The 18,383-nt window shown below is 44.3% G+C and overlaps 1 protein-coding gene across 5 annotated transcripts in view; it reads left to right on the top strand.

The window, feature by feature from the left end:
• The first annotated feature begins 3,573 nt into the window (after positions 1–3,573).
• Positions 3,574–18,383, top strand: part of HTT (huntingtin) — a 637,913-nt gene continuing 623,103 nt past the window's right edge. For all 5 annotated transcript variants that reach the window (XM_085849284.1, XM_085849282.1, XM_085849286.1 and 2 more), the window contains exons 1-4: positions 3,574–3,802; positions 6,742–6,825; positions 11,420–11,540; positions 12,949–13,008. In XM_085849284.1, coding sequence (XP_085705410.1) covers positions 3,699–3,802; positions 6,742–6,825; positions 11,420–11,540; positions 12,949–13,008 — 369 coding nt within the window. In that variant the 5' untranslated portion in view covers positions 3,574–3,698. The remainder of the gene's footprint in view (positions 3,803–6,741; positions 6,826–11,419; positions 11,541–12,948; positions 13,009–18,383) is intronic.

The raw sequence follows: 18,383 nt of genomic DNA, 5'->3' as shown, positions 1-18,383 counted from the left end.
TGCCAAACGATGCACCGCAATTTGATCTCTCCGACATCCTCCCAAAAATCCAGTCCATACAAGTGCTGAAAAGCGTGGGGGCAAGTACACATCCCTGACGAACTCCAGTAACAACTGGAAATAAGTCAGAGATGGTACCACCACACTTCACAGCACTCTCAGTACCAGAGTAGAGTTCAGACATCAGATCGATCAGTTTCGGTGGCACCCCACGAAGACCAAGAATCCTCCAGAGGACATCCCGATTCACTGAATCGAACGCTTTACAGAGATCAACATAGGCTGCAAGCAGCCCCTGCTGAAACTCTCGTCTACGTTCGGTGAGGACACGAAGTGCAAGGATACGGTCAATCCTTCGTACGCGTCGAGCGTACCAGGATGAAAACCCGCCACGTCGGGCGAACCAGGATGGGACCAGCCGTGTCGGGCGAACCAGGATGGGACCAGCCGCATCGAGCGTACCTTCTTCCCGTTTGTGTGCACAATCCGAATCGTGCTTATTGTATTTTCTCCTTTTTCCCATCAGTTTTTATTTTTGTTCCACCCCCCTAACCCGCCCCCTTATCCATTCCAACTATACTCCCCGTTTCATGTCTTAAAATATAAACACAAAAAAAACAACAAAAAAACCTTTTCCTCCTCACCTTATACCCCCACATAACCACGTGACATCCTGTCCCAACTATTCTTCCTCCTGCCAATCCACCATCTTCCTTCTACTTTTGCTGACCCACATTCAACATCCACCTTCATGGGTTTTTTCATCAACCTTTCCTTCATTGTATAACCTAATCTTTATGAAAATAAAAAAATCAATCTCTTAAAATGTTTCAACTTCTTCTTTCACACGTTTGGTTCCCCACATTCTATACTTGGCAAGTTTCAATTAGATCGGACCTGTGGTTGTCGAGAAACAGCGGTCTCACTCACTCACACACACACACACACACACACACACACACACACACACACACACACACACACACACACACACACACACACACACACACACACACACACACACACTTATAGATAGATAAAAGAAAGGATCTGTATGTCCGTTTGGACCTTGGAGTGCCTTTGAGGGGCTCCTTGAGGTCTTGTGTGAGGTTCATCCATGGCATCCGACAGGCGATGCTACAACAACTACAAATCAGGACAAGTCTGAAGATGACGATGGTTAACGAGCCGTATTTGACGATGTAGATAGTTTCAAAAGTCAAGGATAAGACAATGTGATAATGTTTGACCAAGTTATAAAAATGATCAACATGATGTGGTACGAGTGACAGGTTATTAGCTGAAAAATGTCAAAAACCCGGTTTCGTTTATCAATTTAAAAAAATTGACCTTTGCATAACCTTTAAAGGTCCCAAAACAATGTTGTGGACATTAACATAAGGAAACAGGATACGTGCTATAGCTTATTGGAGTTAGTTCGTCGAAGAAGGTTGAAAATCCGGTTCGATTCCCACAATTTTGAAAATTTGACTTTTGAGAACTTTAAAGGTCAAGGATTATGACCTTTGGTGCAAAACTTCCTCTTTAAGATTCCAGGAACGATATAATGTCATATGGGCTATATGGCATTTCGCACTCCTCGGATTATCCATACTTTGATGAAATCAGCATAAAAACAAACTTGAAGGGGCAAGGGCAAGGTGTTCGAGATAGAGAAAAATGGTTTCAAGACTTTAGGTGGGGAATGACCTCAACATTATGCATAAAAATATTGTCATCCCAGCTCTCAAAGTTTGGGCGGTCGAATGATTTTTGTCACAATTCGCAATTGTCTAAGTTCGTGACCTTGTGACCTTGACCTTGGGACGAAAATGAAAAATCAAGCTCTGTGGGGCTATGCAGGTGCCATTGGGCTAACCAAATACCGAAACCCCTGCCAGATTCGACAAACCCCCTCGGAGAAGATGTAACTTGAAATCGGCTACCCCCTAAAAACACGTTTTTTTGGGCGTGGCTCCGCCCATAATGGGCGCACGACGCCCATTCTCAGGAAAACACAACGAGATCATGATATAAACCTCCCACCCAAATTTTATCAGGATCAGATCAAAACTCACGGAGCTATGCTTGGGAGAGACAGACAGACAGACAAGCCAGTAGGCGGACATGGGTAGTCGACTACCCAAAAGAACCTGACACAATGGGTCCATTCGATGGGGAATGACCTGAGGATTAAGCACAAGAAAATTCATGATTCTAGCTTCAAGGGTTAATGCTGCAGATTGTTTTTTCGTTAAAATACCACCACATTTAGAGGTTTTTCGGCCGTTGCTTGGCAACGGAGGTCCATAGCAACGGTTCTTTCTCACACATAACTAGGACATACCATGGAACTACCATACCAGTTTCATGTATATCTGACTCAGTCTCTGAGATATAACGAACTTCGTTTTTTTATTGTTTTCGACCAGGGTTCATTCAAAGTCTATCTTTTCCGACAGTTTTCATAGGATCCGGCTGGAAATTTTGACAACATGGCTGAATGTACTGCCCACAGTTGCTCGTGGCCAGATTTTTGATTTTGGAAAAAATAAATTTTTTATGATTTTTCAAAAAATTCAGTCCCGTTGCTGGGCAACGTGGTGTCCATAGCAACGGTTCTCATTTGCACACAACTAGGTCATGGTATGAACCTACCAACCAAGTTTCATCAAAATCGCCATTGTATAAACTGAAATCACCATTTTAAATACTGATTAGGGTAGAACAAATCTCAAAATTGACTAGATCGACTACCCAAACATAGACAGAAAAACTGATAAGGGTGAAAGAAAATTCAAAATAAAAAAAAAACTTTTTTTTTCGACTGGATCGACTCCCCAACAGACCGACACCACGACCAACAAATAAGGGTAGATCAATAGATCAAAAAAAAAAATGTTTTTAATGGAAAAAAAAAATTGTCGAATTTTTTTTTCGCCTCTATCGACTACCCAACACACACCAATAACGAATATGGTGGTCACTTATTTTTTCGTGAACCAATAAATGGTAAATATTTATAAATGGATAATTTACAAACATGAGCATGTTTGAGGCTCTTTGAAGACCTTTTCAAATGAAATGAAGTCAAAAAACAGGAATTATTTAATTACCTGTGCTGTTTATTTACTTACTGGATGTTTGTCTGTAAAGTTAAAATGTTTTATTTTATTACTTTCTTTGCAATATCACGACAGCATGAAGGTGAAGGAGTGAGACACCGGCGATCTCATCAACGCCAATTAAAAACGTCATTTAACAAAGCTTCCCAGAGACCTCCAGAAACCAGTTAAAGCCAACTGTGGGAAAGTACTGCAAACATGCCCTAACCCGAACCCGAACCCGAACATGACCGAATCCCTATTAACCCTAAACCCTAAACCGAACAGTCCGACCCACACAATTAAAAGTTCAACCGAATGAACGATCAGATAATTAATAAATCGTGCTGGCTAATTAAACCACTTTTCCGTTCAATCGCGCACGTGTTCAATCGCGCACGTGCTTGTTGTCAGTTTGTCGGACACGCCCACTTCCTGCATTCTCCGCCCCCAACTCCTCCCTAACTCCTCCCCCTTCCTCTCTCCCTCTCTCCCACCCGGAAGCCGCGGGTCCTCCAGAGCCCGTTGACGTTTTCTTCGCGCGCGCCGGCTGTGAATCGGTTTCCTGTCACGTCTTCCGTGACTCTGCGTGCGATGGCGAGCATGGAGAGACTGGTCAAGGCATTCGAGACATTAAAGGCATCTCAGAGTTCCGCAGCCTTGCCTGACGCAGACGTTGAAATACCGGGCCAGAGGCAGTGAGTGGGAATCCTTGTTTAACAATCCTCCCCGATACCCTCCCTCCCGTTTCGTCTCTTCCTCCCTCCTCCGTCGTTTTACGAATTTAATTTACTCAGTTGTACAATACTTACAAACGATTATTTTATCTCGTTTCCTTTTATTTTTTTTTTTTTTACTTTATCGCATTTCCTTTCTTGGCCTTAGGAAACAACGCTTCGCTTATACACCTCCCAACTGGCGCTTTTGCAAATCGAGGGGTTAATCGGACGGATGAGGACGTCGAGTGAAGGAATCGAGATCGACCGACATGGAACCGATCCATCATCCAGCACAGCGACGCAATAATTTAATTTATGTACAGTATGTACAGTAGGTGATGCATTCCGACGGAGTGAACCGAGAACATGGACAGGAATCGATATGAAAGGCTGTTTCCCAGTGACGTCATCACCTTCGTGTTTTAGTTAAAATCCACACAACATACCCCCCCCTCCCCCACCATGGGTCAGGAGCACGACCTGACAGAGCGGTGTTCCATGAGTCACGTGATTTCTGATGATTGCAATCAATGTCACGTGACACCTGCGATCACGTGCACTGCCGCTGTCAATGTCTTTGGTTTCAGAAGGAAGAGCTCGTCCCATTTGAGTTGTTCTTCCAGGAATAAACACGCTCGAAGAGACGACGAAGAAGGTCAAGAGGAATGGAATTGGGGACGAGTCCCCTCGTGGAGAAGGCATTAAATGGACGTGCAGGTGCTTGTGATCGTCAGGAGTTCAGTACGTTTGAAGGAGTGAAGTCGGAATTGACGACGCGGCGAGCACCTGGACGTTATTCCGCAATTTGGGATCAATGTGATGCAGTTGGGCAACCAGTTTTGGCTTGGGGAGGGTGAGCGGGTGAGGTTGGTTGAGGATTGCGATGATTCGGAGTGCCTCGGGGGAAAGGTGAAGGTGGGAGAGGGCAGGAGCAGCAAGGTGAGATGTAATCTTCTGTAAAATCGTGTCCTCCATCGCGTCGTCGGTGGGAGAGTGACGATCCTTGGGAATTCACCGCCTGCCCTGACATTCCAACGGTGAAGAAGGTCTTGATCAGAAATTGTCGTTTTTATTTCGAGCGATATCGAAGATTCGCGACTACGTTGGTTGTTTGCAAGTCAATCGGCAACAGGTCACGTTATCTATCTATATATTTATATTTATATATAAATATATATATATTTTTTTTGATACCGATCTTCACAAAACTTCTTGAAATGGTCGAGTTGTTCGTAAGCAAGAAGTTTTTATTGATTTTGATGTCAAAAGGTCAACACAGGCCAAAGGTGAACAGCTCTGTCGAATTTCTAAAGTCCTCAATTTTCATCTGATTTGAAATTGAAATTTGAACGGGATTTTCAAAACGGATCACTGAATTAAACGACCAACTATTTTTGAGGTCGAGGTCGAAAGGTCAACATGGGCCGAATTTCTAAAGTTGTCACTTTTCAATCGATTTACTTGAGATTTGATGAGGATTTGCATATCATCTGAATGAATTCAACCACCCATTGTTTATTTTTGGTCAAATTTGTTTTTGGAATTCCGCAAGGATCGTGCTTCTGCACGACGTCTTCCTTGTTGTTATTATTTGTTTGGGCCTCGGGGAACTGATGGAAAGGTCACGGCAAGCGTCTCCGGCAAGGCCTCCCCCGGTCTTTTGGCAATGTGCACCAGGCAGGTTTTGCGTGCTATGGTGTATCGAGAAGAAACGTCCATCATGGATTAGGATTCAGCAGCACCATGCTTTTGGTCCGTCATGCCTTTGCTGTATCCATAACCCAGCTCTCCAAGATGGTGCCAATTATAAACCTTGTGTCAAACATTGAATTTTGCCCAAGGCACTGAGATGCAATGGCCGACTGCATCATCATAACGGCATTGTACTGTACTTATTATCTGATTTAATGCCAGGACCACTCGCACCCGAGCTGTCTAGCCTTGGTTCAAATCTCAGCCGAGCTATAAACTCTCACCCAGGTGTTTCGTGTCATGGCTGAAACGTCGTCGTGTGCTGTCCCTCAGATGGATGTTAAAACCGGGGTATCCCACCTACCAGCGTGGACATGAAACATCACACAATGTCTTGTGAAGAGCATGCGAGTTATTACCATCCTCAACAAGTTAAAAAAAATTATTGTCCGAACGCACAGGGGGGTGGGGGGCACTGCATCAGCAGAATAGCCCTGCCTCAGCAATGCCGCAGTTTTTATAGCTCATTAAATGGTTAATAAGTCGTGCCCCGAATGGTTGTGCGAGCGACACCTTGGGTCAACTTGAGCGTCGAAGGTTAATTTGAACCTTCAGGATTTCATGCCTGCTTTTGATTCGATTTTGTTGAAGATCTGGATCTGGCTCCAGATACTGTCGTCTTCTGAAGTGATTCTTCACTCATTGAGAGACGAGGCCAAAAACGATGTATCAAACGATATCTCAAATGGCTATGGACGCATTTGGACAAACCTTGGTGGATGAGTTTGGTAGGTGATTGGAACGGGCCAATTCAGTTTTGGTTCGGGTCTGGATCCGGATCCAGCCTATCAGTGGGATACCAAACGTAAACGGTTCAGCTTGGCGGAGGCATGCGCTCCACCGAGTGCCGTTTCGTTTAACTTGTGTTTGCCGACGTGATGAATATGTCACCCTGCATTACAGATCTTCTCTCAAGGAAATCATCTTTTATTTATTTATTTATTTTTCCAATCTTATTTACTTTTATCTCTTTTATGGCGATCACATTTAATACATTCGATTTTTCTCATTTGGAGACTGAAGTTTGTAGGTCCTGGGTACTGTGAAGATTTAATCTTCCTGAGCCTCGAGTCGAGATGCAAGCGACCTTGAGTTCCATTCGTTGACGTGCGTACTCCGGGCCTGGTCATCATAGTCTGACACTTTTGTGTTGTTTTGCTTTGTAGGAAGAAAGATGTTCCTGCGAGCAAGAAGGAGAAAATCAATTACTGCCAGACGATCTTGGAAACCGTCTTGGCGCCTTCAGTTCGGTAAGCGGGATGATCGGCATGTTTTACCTGTCGATGATCGCAATTGATCGATGCTCGTCTACCTGGAAGGGAGGTGTCAGGGAGTTGAGAGATGATTTATCTCCACTGCTATGCAAAAGTCTCAGACATTTTACACATTCCTGTTTTGATGTGTGAGGAAACTAAAACGTTGTGTTCGATGCAAATACACCTTTTATGAAAAGTATTATCTTATTCCATTATCCAAATGTATTCACATTATATACCTGAAATAAACGAATGGAGTACGTCCATTCGTTTCCTTCAAAACCATCGAAATTCTTCTCTGGACACTTTCCAATATATTTATTTCCTCCGCCACCGAAGGTGAAGGAGGTTGTTTTCTCCCCTCTCTCTCTCTTTGTCTCTCTGTCTGTCGGTCTGTCTGTCTGTGTGCAGGATACCTCAAAAAGTTGCGGACATATTTAGAAGAAACTTGGTGGACAGGTTGGGTGTTATGTGACACGGCCGAACTGATTTGATTTTGGGGAATATCTGGATCTGAGAATTATTAAATTTTTAAAAGTTATTCTCCGCTATTGTGAGATGGGGCTCAAACACGATATAGAGTATGATATTTGAAAAATGTCATGGCCCCGATTTGTTCTCGTGGGTCAGACATTACGTGGCGGAGGTATGCGCTCTATCGAGTGCCCTTCTAGGTTCTACATGTATATAGAAAATGAAATCTTGTGGAATTTTGTTCCACATTTCTTCAAAGGTCATCGAAGTCGCTGGGATTCCATTTCACTTCTTTGTCTAAATAGTCCCATGATGCAGTTTCAATCGTATTGAGATCTCGGCTTTGATGGGGCCATTCTTTGAGTTGAAGAACCCCAGCTTCCTCTTTCTTTTTGTGAATAACTTTCAGTGATTCCAGCTGAGTGTTTTGGATCATTCTCTTGCTGTAAGATAAAGTTTGGATCAACAAGTCTTGCACTACTGGGGATAGAATGGTGGATTGACATTATTTTGTTTGTACCTTTTCTGCAGTCAATTTACCATGAATTTTCAGCAACGTTCCACATCACTTGAGGATATGCACCTCCAAACATCGATTGAACCTCCTCCATGCTTAATTGTTGGCTTCAAGAAAGGATCTTTACAAGTTTCAGTTTTTCATCGTCTCACACGCCGTCTTCAATTAGATCCAAATAATTGAAACTCGTCTGTCCAAAAGACAGCCCATTGCTCCATAGTCCGATTTGTGTGTTGCTTATATTTTAGCCTTTTAGTCCTGTCCCCTTTCTTCACAGAGGTTGTTTCTTTAACTCCTGATTTCAAAAGTGACCTTCGTACCTGTGATGGGTCAACGATACCTGAGCCTTCTGCCATTTCTGTTGATTAAACGTTTCTCCTTTTTATCCCATAAGGATATTATCTTCAAGTGTTGCTTATCCCTGTGAGACACCTTTTTTTTTAGCTTTTTCAATCACAGATTATGATCTCTGCACCTCTTCATTGTGCTTCAGATAATGCACATTGAAAATTGAGTCATAAGAGCTATTTCACTCAGTTTTTTTTTCCTTCTTTCGAGAGAAACACAATTCTACGGCAATCTTTCACTGAGATTTATCTATTTTGTTTTTAGCAAACATTTGATCTTGATAATTCAGTATTCTGCAGTATGAAAAGTGGACTTTTAGCCTTATGGATGTGTACAGAGAAACAACTGATGTTAATGATGATGAACACATAACAATGAGTCATCAATTCAAGAGAACTGGTAAATGCAATTGATTAGCGACGACTTGGCACACCTGAACTTCTTTCCACCGACATGGACTTCACAGCAGCTTGATGGAATACTGTTCTCTCCCCTTCCTCACGTGGTGTAAACCAAAGCTTTCAAGATCATTGGAATTTCTCGCAATGAAGCTGAGTCTAAGGGCTTATCACTTTGACATTGCAGACAGGTCAGTGGTCGCTGTCTTCTTCTGCCTCCTTTCTGGTCTTGCACCTTCTACCTTCTGGGGGGAGCATCACCTGTGGTCATGTGATTCTTGTCCTGCTTACAGGGTAATTCATGCATCGCGTTCCTCCAAGCCTGTCCGTCGGTGTACTGCAGTTTGAGCGGAGGGTGGTGGGCTCTGACAGAAGAGTCCGAAGTGAAGGCTCGCTGGGCCGGTTACTTTGAGCAGCTGTACCAAGCTGATCCAACAACTGTCGAGTTGGATGCTTGGGGTGTTACTATCCCAATTGCTGACCCCTCCAATCAACTGTGGTCCACCTTCGTTTGTGGAAATACAGGCTGTGATGAACCAGTTGAAATGGGGGTAAAACTCCAGGGATCTGTGGCATCCGTGCTGAACTTCTCAAGGCTGGTGGAAATGCTGCACTCGTGTCGTTGCATGCAGTTCTGTGCTCTGCCTGGAACACAGGCATCATCCCAACTGACTGGAAGAGGGGTCTTGTCCCTCTCTGGAAAGGGAAGGGTGATCGCCAGGACTGCAATAACTACCGAGGGGTGACGCTGCTCTCAGTGCCGGGCAAGGTCTTTGCTCAGATCATTATTGACAGGGTTCACCACCATCTGCTTGAGCACCAGCGTCCAGAGCAGTCAGGCTTTACACCACAGAGGTCAATGATTGACCGTATCCTTGCCATTCGGGTCCTCACCGAACGCAGACGAGAGTTTCGGCAGGGGCTGCTTGCAGCTTATGTTGATCTCTGTGAAGTGATTGATTCAGTGAATCGGGATGTCCTCTGGAGGATTCTTGGTCTTTGTGGGGTGCCAGCAAAACTGATCAATCTCATGTCTCAACTCTACTCTGGTACTGAGAGTGCTGTGAAATGCGGTGATACCATCTCCGACTTATTTCCAGTTGTTACTGGAGTTCTTCAGGGGTGTGTACTGGCCCCCACACCTTTCAGCACTTGTATGGACTGGATTCTGGGGAGGATGTCGGAGAGCTCAAGCTGCAGTGCATCGTTTGGGAATGTCAAGATCTCTTACCTCGAGTTTGCAGATGATGCAATCATCTTTGATGTGACTGGATATTCTTTTGGGGGCCCTTGAGGTGCTGAAGGATGAGTCGGAGTCGCTGGGATGACTGGTTTCCTGGGTCAAAACTAAGATCCAGGCTTTCATTGGCATCTTCGATGCTGCTATCCGTCTGTACCTGTTTGTGGTGAGTATGTTGAGGTTGCGGAGAGATTCACTTGCTTTGGCAGTGAGAGTCATGTCTCTGCTGGCTGTGAGCCAGAGGTCAATCGATGTCTGGGTCGGGCCTGGGGAGTCATAGATTCACTGGATCATGGGGTGTGGAACTGCCGATACCTGTGTGGGAGGACGAAAGTCGGAGTCTTCAGGTCCTTGGTGTTTCCAGTCTTGTTCTACAGATGTGAGACTTGGACTCTGACCAGGGATCTAAGATGGAGACTTAATTCCTTTGGTACCAGGTCTCTTTGGAGAATACTTGGTTGTCGCTGGTCAGACTTTGTGTCCAACGAGCGGTTGCTGAGAGAGACTCAAATGAGATTTATTACCTGCATAGTCTGTGAGCGTCAGCTGTAGCTGTATGGACATGTGGCTCCTTTTCCTGACACTGATCCTGCTCACTAGATTCTCTCAGTGTGGGAGCCTCGTGAGTAGAAGTGGCCGATGGGCCGACCACGTTCCTCGTGGTTGCAGCAGGTTGATCAGCATCTCAAGGACATGGGGATGGGCCAGGCATCTGCCCGGGGGATGGCCAGATTGAGGCCTCTGGAGTACCGGTGGAAAGTGGACGCAGCGATGCGCTGCTCCGGCGCATGCACCCACACCTGACCTAACCTGACCTGACCTAAACTAACCTTCTACTCTTTCCATGCTTTGTCCCCCCCCCACGCCCCCAGCTTTCTGCATGGCACACGTGGTCCATCATCAACCGTTTGTTTTGTACAGGATTTAAGGCTCTTGGGGGAGCTGCCACACACACATCTCTCACACACATGGACATAGACGAACACATGAGATGACACAAGAATCTTATATGAGACAAACACAACCGCTGAGCATGTGGGGAGTTCTGTACCTTCTCTCGGCACTCTGGGTACCAGCAACATCACACAGATGCCCCTGCATTTCTCACCATACTCGGCGGAGCATTTCCGAAGGAACAACTTCCTCTTCCCCATGGTTTTCTCCATGCTCTTATCCATTTAAATACCCTTTAAAGTCTTTGGTATGACTCGTGGTTGTTGTGATCACAGATTTTCGAAGATGTTGATCAATTTGAATTAAAAAAATTGTAAAATACCATGATTGCTTTAGTCTCACCCAAACTAACCTGGATCAATACCAGTGAATGTTGTTATATAGCAGTCTCTCTTTAGTGTGTGTGTGTGTGTGTGTGTGTGTGTGTGTGTGTGTACGCGCGCACACACACCACATTTCCTCCACTTCATTGAGTGTCTGATTTGATGGCACCAGCTGGGAATTGTCCATCATTAATGTTTTGATACTTCAACCAAAGAACCTTTCCAACCAGCAGGTCCACGACCTTAGTTTTGTCTGATGGTGATCCCTTCAGGAGGGGGGATGGTGCTTTACCTTGTGAGACCCTGGTATGTGTACGAATGCTGCACCTGACAGGGGCACTGCAGATTTCACTCGCTGTCTGGGGATCGCCATCGAAACCTTCCTTCTGAGTTGTGATGATGCAGATTCTGATGTACGCATGGTGGCAGACGAATGCCTCAATAAAGTCATCAAGGTTGGTTGTGCAAGATTGTGTGTGCACGTACTAGTTAGTTGATGTGTACTTCCGATTTTGTTGCAGACGTCAAAAGAGACAGAACCACCCATTGCAAAATGTTGTTTCAGTTGCTGCACTGCTACCCACAGTGTCATCCTTAGGCTTTCAAAGCCTTTCCGGCAATCCTAATTCCCAAAGGAGGGTGCAGGACAAACATTTGGGAACAAACCGAAGGCATTGGACAAACAAATTTGACCCTTGATTAGCAACGTACATGGTAAATTATTTATTTAGTTTTGCATGTTGATGTCTGTCAAAGATGAAGTGAACGTTCTATAATGGAACGTTTTGTTATTCCCAGAACATTTATTTCTGCAGTGATTTATGGCTCATTGAAGACCTCGTACTGGCGGACCCTGCGTATTTGTGTTTTTTATAATGCGACCCGTTTCGACATTCACGACCCTGTGCTTCGCATATTCGCGGTTTCAAATTTTTTAAACTTTAATTTAATTTTAATTTTATTTTGCCGGCATATTCGTGGTTTTTCATGAGATATTTTCTATTTTTTTTATTTTTCATTTCCCCTTTTTCCATTGATGCGATGCTCCAACTTTCATGGATTTGACATTCGCGACATTTTTCAGGAACGTATCCCTCACGAATGGCATTGTCCGACCGTCCATGTTTTGAAATTTAATGTGAGTTATTTAAATATAGATTATTTTCGACGGTGTTTAATGCTGTTGAGGGAGCTCGTGCATGCATCGCGAGAACGTGCGGATGACGTTGGGTAAAGCCATCGGAGATGATTGAAATATCAACATGGCATACGGGATTCAAACCTCGGAACGCAGTGTGACGACGCTTTGCTGGCAATCCTGTTTCTGAATGGATGACACCCGACATGGATTTGTGAATACACTGAAGACAACAGACGAACCTACTCGACTCTAGATTAGCGGCACACACGTGATCACAATGAGCGATGTGCTCAGATATGAATGCCAAACAGGCCTCTCCCAACATTTGGACTAAACCTCAAATGAATGAAGTGCTGCGTATGATAATTTCAGCACGACGACACAAGTACTCAGGTCATAATTTGAAACCGGCTGATCCGGTCGTTGCTTTGTTTTATTTTTGACGATGTCGTATCGAGCACAGTGTGGATCGATGACAAATAAGTATAAACATTGAAGTGCGTACCCAACAAACTCCGTATAATCAGGGATATCAACAAGGTGGTAGTTAAAAAAAAAAAAAATCAGAATTGAGCATTCTTTATAGATTTAGGGTTACTTTTGTTTTTAAATGAATGCTATTGCTCGTTACCTTTGCATTTCAGTGTACAGGTTTATGAATGTGAATTCAATTTTAAGGTGTATGTGGACGATTTGAAAAGTGTGTTTATATCTGCACTCAGACGCTTATGGACACTCACATGGCGCGCCTGCAGTTGGAGCTCTACAAGGAACTGAAAAAGGTAAATCGTTATTATAAAGAATAAAAAAAATTCTCAGGGTATATTCTGATGTTTCAAAGGAGGACGAAGGAGTGGAAATGATGTTTTTTTTTTTTTATCCCAATGGGAATAATTATTTCATTTCTCATTTATGATTCATCATCTACCGACTGATGGGATCTCTCGGAGGTAACGCACTTGCCTTTGAGATGTATAATCCGTTTCGATTCTTAAAGAGGAATAGCACCTTCCAACAAATTGTCCGAGTGCTCCACAAGCAGAGAGTGGCATGGTAAAGTGCTACGTCTGATCGAATGGACCGTTAATCTGGACGTCTCGTGTACGAGCACTTGTGGATATGAAATGTTGAATTTTGCATTTTGAAAAGAGTAAGCTGTTGTGTGCTGTTTCTCCGAGTGAAATAGTAAAACCCTGCTGTGAAGGCAACGATGAACCATCCAGTGTGTTGTTTGCCCCCAATAAATTGCTTTGGCAGTTGTTACTATCCTATCTGAAATTGGATTAATATCCTGCAGAATTGACTGATAATTTATTGTTATTTATTAATGAAGTATGTGCATGCATGTTTGCGCAACTCGTAGAGTGGAAAACCGCATGGTCGATGTTTACTAAATTGTGCAGACGTGCTGGGGTACCTATGAGTCTGTCATGCGGCCAATCAAAATTGGTGCTGGGGTACCTTCTCCCCTGGGTGTGGGGGAGGCACCGACTGTTAAAGTCCTTTGTACCATGATGCTGATTACCCTCGCTGGGTTGTATTGCATTTAGGTTGGTCTGTCTGTCTGTCTGTCTGTCCGTCAGTCCGTCACGACATCTCTGAAACATTTATGCAAAAATTCACCAAACTTGGATGTTGTGATCACCACGAATATGGCACGAATGTGCAAGAGCAGTTTTATGTTTGGCCCCATCCCCTGGGGTTCTGGAGCAGTGTCAAAAGGTCAAATACCCCAAAAATTCAAGTATGGGCACATTTTAAAATGAAACTTTTTTTGTGATCACCATTGGGGGATGCATGCAATATGTAATGATTTTTTGGGGGATTCGAACCCTGGTTCATGCTCTCTTAAGGTAACGGGTCAAAATGGGGGAAAAAACATTTTAAATTCAATTTGATATTTGGTCATTCCTGGTGGAACTTTTTGATTTTCAACTTTGCTTTTGGTGTGAAGTGTGGGGATTTGCGATGGCGTGCCATAGACTTCACTCGAGTTTTATTTGTCATCAGTGGCAATGGAGCATTTTGTGAGAGTTGGGGTGTGAGAGGGGGATAAATTGAGAACAATACAATTGCAAAGAGAAACAAAAGTGCAGCAGGTTGGGGTAGAGAAATGAGAGAATAGAGAAATGCAGCAGGCTACAAACATCAGTTTATGATTGAAGAAAAAATTCATTTCAATTGAATGCTATGTTCTGAACATGAATGAGAAAACAAACCTGGAGAGTTTATTAGTGCTTTTGTTTCTGAATTCGTCCCGATCACGCATCGCAGAGAGGGGATATATATATATATATATATATATATATATATATATATTGTTACGAATTCTGCACCCGCCGGCGTGTGAATGACCGCGTGTAACCAATAGCGGCCGCTTCGCCCACCGAACGTGCAATTCAGTCATGACCTTCTGGGAACTACCGCCAGGAGCCAGTCACGGGTGGGGGTTTAACCTCACCACAACTCGGTCCGCATTCTACCCGCGCGAAATAGGGTGAATCGCCGAATCTCGATATACCTAAGTACCTGCGCGAGTAGCGTACCGAGGAGTTGTACCACGCCGCAGGTCGACTCCGGACACGAACCGCTTAAGCGGCTCGTTCCGTGCTGCAGGGATAACCGAGCAGAGTTATCGTCGACCTCGACGGTTCAGATTACTTACCGGGTGTTTTAAACCCACTATCAATCCCTTACATGATGCAAGATGGAGCTTTCAATAAGGGAAAAGACGAAGCGAAATGGGAAAACAGTTCAACAAGCAAGCACTTTATTACACACACACACACACACACACACACACACACACACACACACACACACACACACACACACACACACACACACACACACACACACACACACACACACACACACACACACACACACACACACACACACATACACACATACACACATACACACATACACACATACACACATACACACATACACACATACACACATACACACATACACACATACACACATACACACATACACACATACACACATACACACATACACACATACACACATACACACATACACACATACACACATACACACATACACACATACACACATACACACATACACACATACACACATACACACATACACACATACACACATACACACATACACGTATTCACAGTCAAAAGGAAGCAGGGAAAGAGTTAAAACCGAATAAGCAATTATTCACAGCACAGTCACTTACACTATTCTACTTTGCAGGACTGGCGCCACACACATTTACACCAAACCACAAAAGAAAATGGAAGTGCGACTTCCCTGAGTGCGTCGAGTCCTCCTTTTGCGACCGCAACTCCGAGCCCTCCGGCGTGGTCCGCAAGCTCGTGCCGCGCGTCGCTCGTGTGGTCCGCTCGACGGTACGGACGGGGTTTTGGGGAAATGGATGGGGTTCGTTCGGCGCTATTTTCCGCGCTCACGCACGGGGTCCCAGGGCTCGCGCGAGGATCAAAGAAGCAATGCAGGAACAAGAAGCTCGCGACCCGAACCACAAGATGACCATGAACCAGAAGACCAACATGAAGACCCACATGAAGCCTCCTCTTCGTTGGGTAAAGGGGTGGACGTTTACCCAACGTCCACCCCTTTTGTAGCGTGGGGCTCCGCCCTTTGTCCCGCCCCGTTTCTGGCTCCACCTCCCTTCTGGAAGCTTCCCAAAAAGGGGCGTGCCCTCTCGTTCCCCCCCCTCCCCGCGCCGTGCGGGGGGCGAGGAAAGTCAGTCTTGGCTCGGGGCCAGGGAATTATTCCCCCAAAATCGGGCCCCCACCTTTTTTCACCTTTGACCTCCGGCTCAAATCGCCCCTCCCCCCTGCCAAAGCGCGGGAAAAGCAGAAGGGAAAATCCCACAGGCGTTGTTGGTTTTTGTTCTTGCACGCGCCGTACGACGAGGGAAGAAAGGCTCGGGCGGGAGATGCCCCTTCGCACCCCGGCCGCCGCCGCTGCTGCCACTCCGTCCCTCCCATCCGTCCCGCGGGGATCGTGACCGCATGGTGCTCGATGAGTGGCGAGTGGCGAAGATGTGGTCGCGTAGTTGTGAAAGGTGGCGTCGTGTAGTGAATGGCGTGATCGTTGAGATGTTGGTTGTGGTGATGTTCGTTGTTGTTCTTGCACCAAATTAACAATAGCCAAAGAAAAACGGCTAACTGAAGCGTCGCAGCCTGAATGGATCACATATATTCCCTCTCTACAACGGGTTTGGGCTAACTTCACATGAACTTGCCGATATGTCTCACATGAGGACCCTTTATGGTGTAATGCGAATTTCCACAACCGTAACATTATATATATATATATATATATATATATATATATATATATATATATATATATATATATATATATATATATATATATATATATATATATATATATATATATATATATATATATGTGTGTTACTTTGCCTGTCTGGCAGTCGAACAAAATTGTATCACTCCAAACTGGAAACTAACTGTGTTTAAGGATGTAATAAAGGACACAAACAACAGGCACAAATAACTCGTATAAGGTGCTGTGTCGGATGCTGCATCAACAGGTCTAAACTCCCAATTTTTATTATTTTTTTTAACAGTCTTTAAAATCTTCATTTTATTTCAATTTAATTATATATTTAAACACTGGAGAATGTAAATCACCTTTTTAGCACTTTCAAAACCCTTTTCATGCAGCAGGACTCAGAGAAAATATTCCACCATTTTACATCATCTTGAGCGATCAATTTTTTTTCTCGGTCTGTCAGTATCGGGGAGTATTAAGATTCGGACAAAATCGTGGCTTGTGGGAAGTGTAGATCGTGCTCGTAAATGCAATGAGCAAGAGTTTAAAAGTCCCTTCCCATCAAATTTTTCTCAACACTGTGCTGGGTGAGTTGTTCTCTGAGCACTTTTTTTTTTTTTTTTTTACCTCTCAGCCCGAATTGGGCTAAGGGGAGAACGCCTTGTCCGATTAAATCCATTTTTGCAGGGTGTTGGGGTTGAGTAGAGGAAGGTTCCTTTTGAAAATGGGTGCGCTGCGATTTTCAATGTGGCCTCCATGGCAGCCATCTTGAAATTGGTTTCCGTCGATTTCGAGGAGAACGCCTTGTCCGATTAAATCCATTTTTGCAGTGTGTGTTGGGGCTGCGTCGAGGAAGGTTCCTTTCGATAATGAGCGCAATTTGATTCTCTGCTAGGCCACCAGGGGGCCAAAACTGAAAACCTAGAAATGGCTATTTCTCCTGAGTGAATGGCTGGATCATCGCCAACTTTTTATCACAGGTATATCTGATGAGGATACATAATAGGGGACATTTTCACAAAAGCAGGTCAGGTAATGGTAAAGACTCTCCTTTAATTTTTATCAAGCATATATTTCCCAGTCAGCGCTGAGGCCTTATGGTGATCCTGCGTTGCTGACATCATATGATCATTTTTCTAGGCCTTATAAGGGGTTCAAGCACTATTTCGAGAATATCAAACAAAGTTGATTTTTGAGTTTGTTCTTTACCGTTACCTGACCCGCTTTTATGAAAATGTCCCATATATAACCCAGGTTTTTGATTTGACGTACTTTTCAAGGTCACAGAGGTCAAAGTTCATACTTCGGTGTTCGGGCGTCCGTCAACTTTTGGTTTCCGTCAATTTCGAGGAGAACGCCTTGTCCGATTAAATGTATTTTTGCAGGGTATGTTGGGGTTGAGTAGAGGAAAGTTCGTTTCGAAAATGGGCGTGCTGCGAGATTTCCACTAACTGCCACGGTAGCCATCTTGAAGTCTGATTGATTTTTGATATGACGTCCAACGTGCTCTAACTGACTGCATCATCGTGATATCACTGCTTCCTTTTACAATGCATGGGCTGAGGGGTTACGCCCGCTTTGCGGAGCTATTTTTATATTTTCTAATGACGAGCCAAGTGATGGATCATATGTCTGAACCAAACAAAAGTTTTGTTTTATTGATTTTAGATGAACAAAGTTGAATAAAAAGTTAGAGCAATTTATTTGTGCAGTAATTTGGGTTGAAGCCTTTTCTACCCTCCTCACAAAGTTCCACTTTTCCCTCCTGAGAGTTTCCTTCTGTGTCCGTCTTTTCCACCTCATGCATCCATCCCCTCCTGCCCCTCATTCCTCCCCACACCCATTGTTT

The sequence above is a fragment of the Eptatretus burgeri genome, chromosome 12 (assembly GCF_056783735.1).
Source record: "Eptatretus burgeri isolate ZD-2024b chromosome 12, Ebu_testis_v1, whole genome shotgun sequence".
Lineage (NCBI taxonomy): Eukaryota > Metazoa > Chordata > Myxini > Myxiniformes > Myxinidae > Eptatretus > Eptatretus burgeri.
Note: the sequence above shows the minus strand (reverse complement) of the source record. Positions and strands in the feature narration are given on the sequence as shown.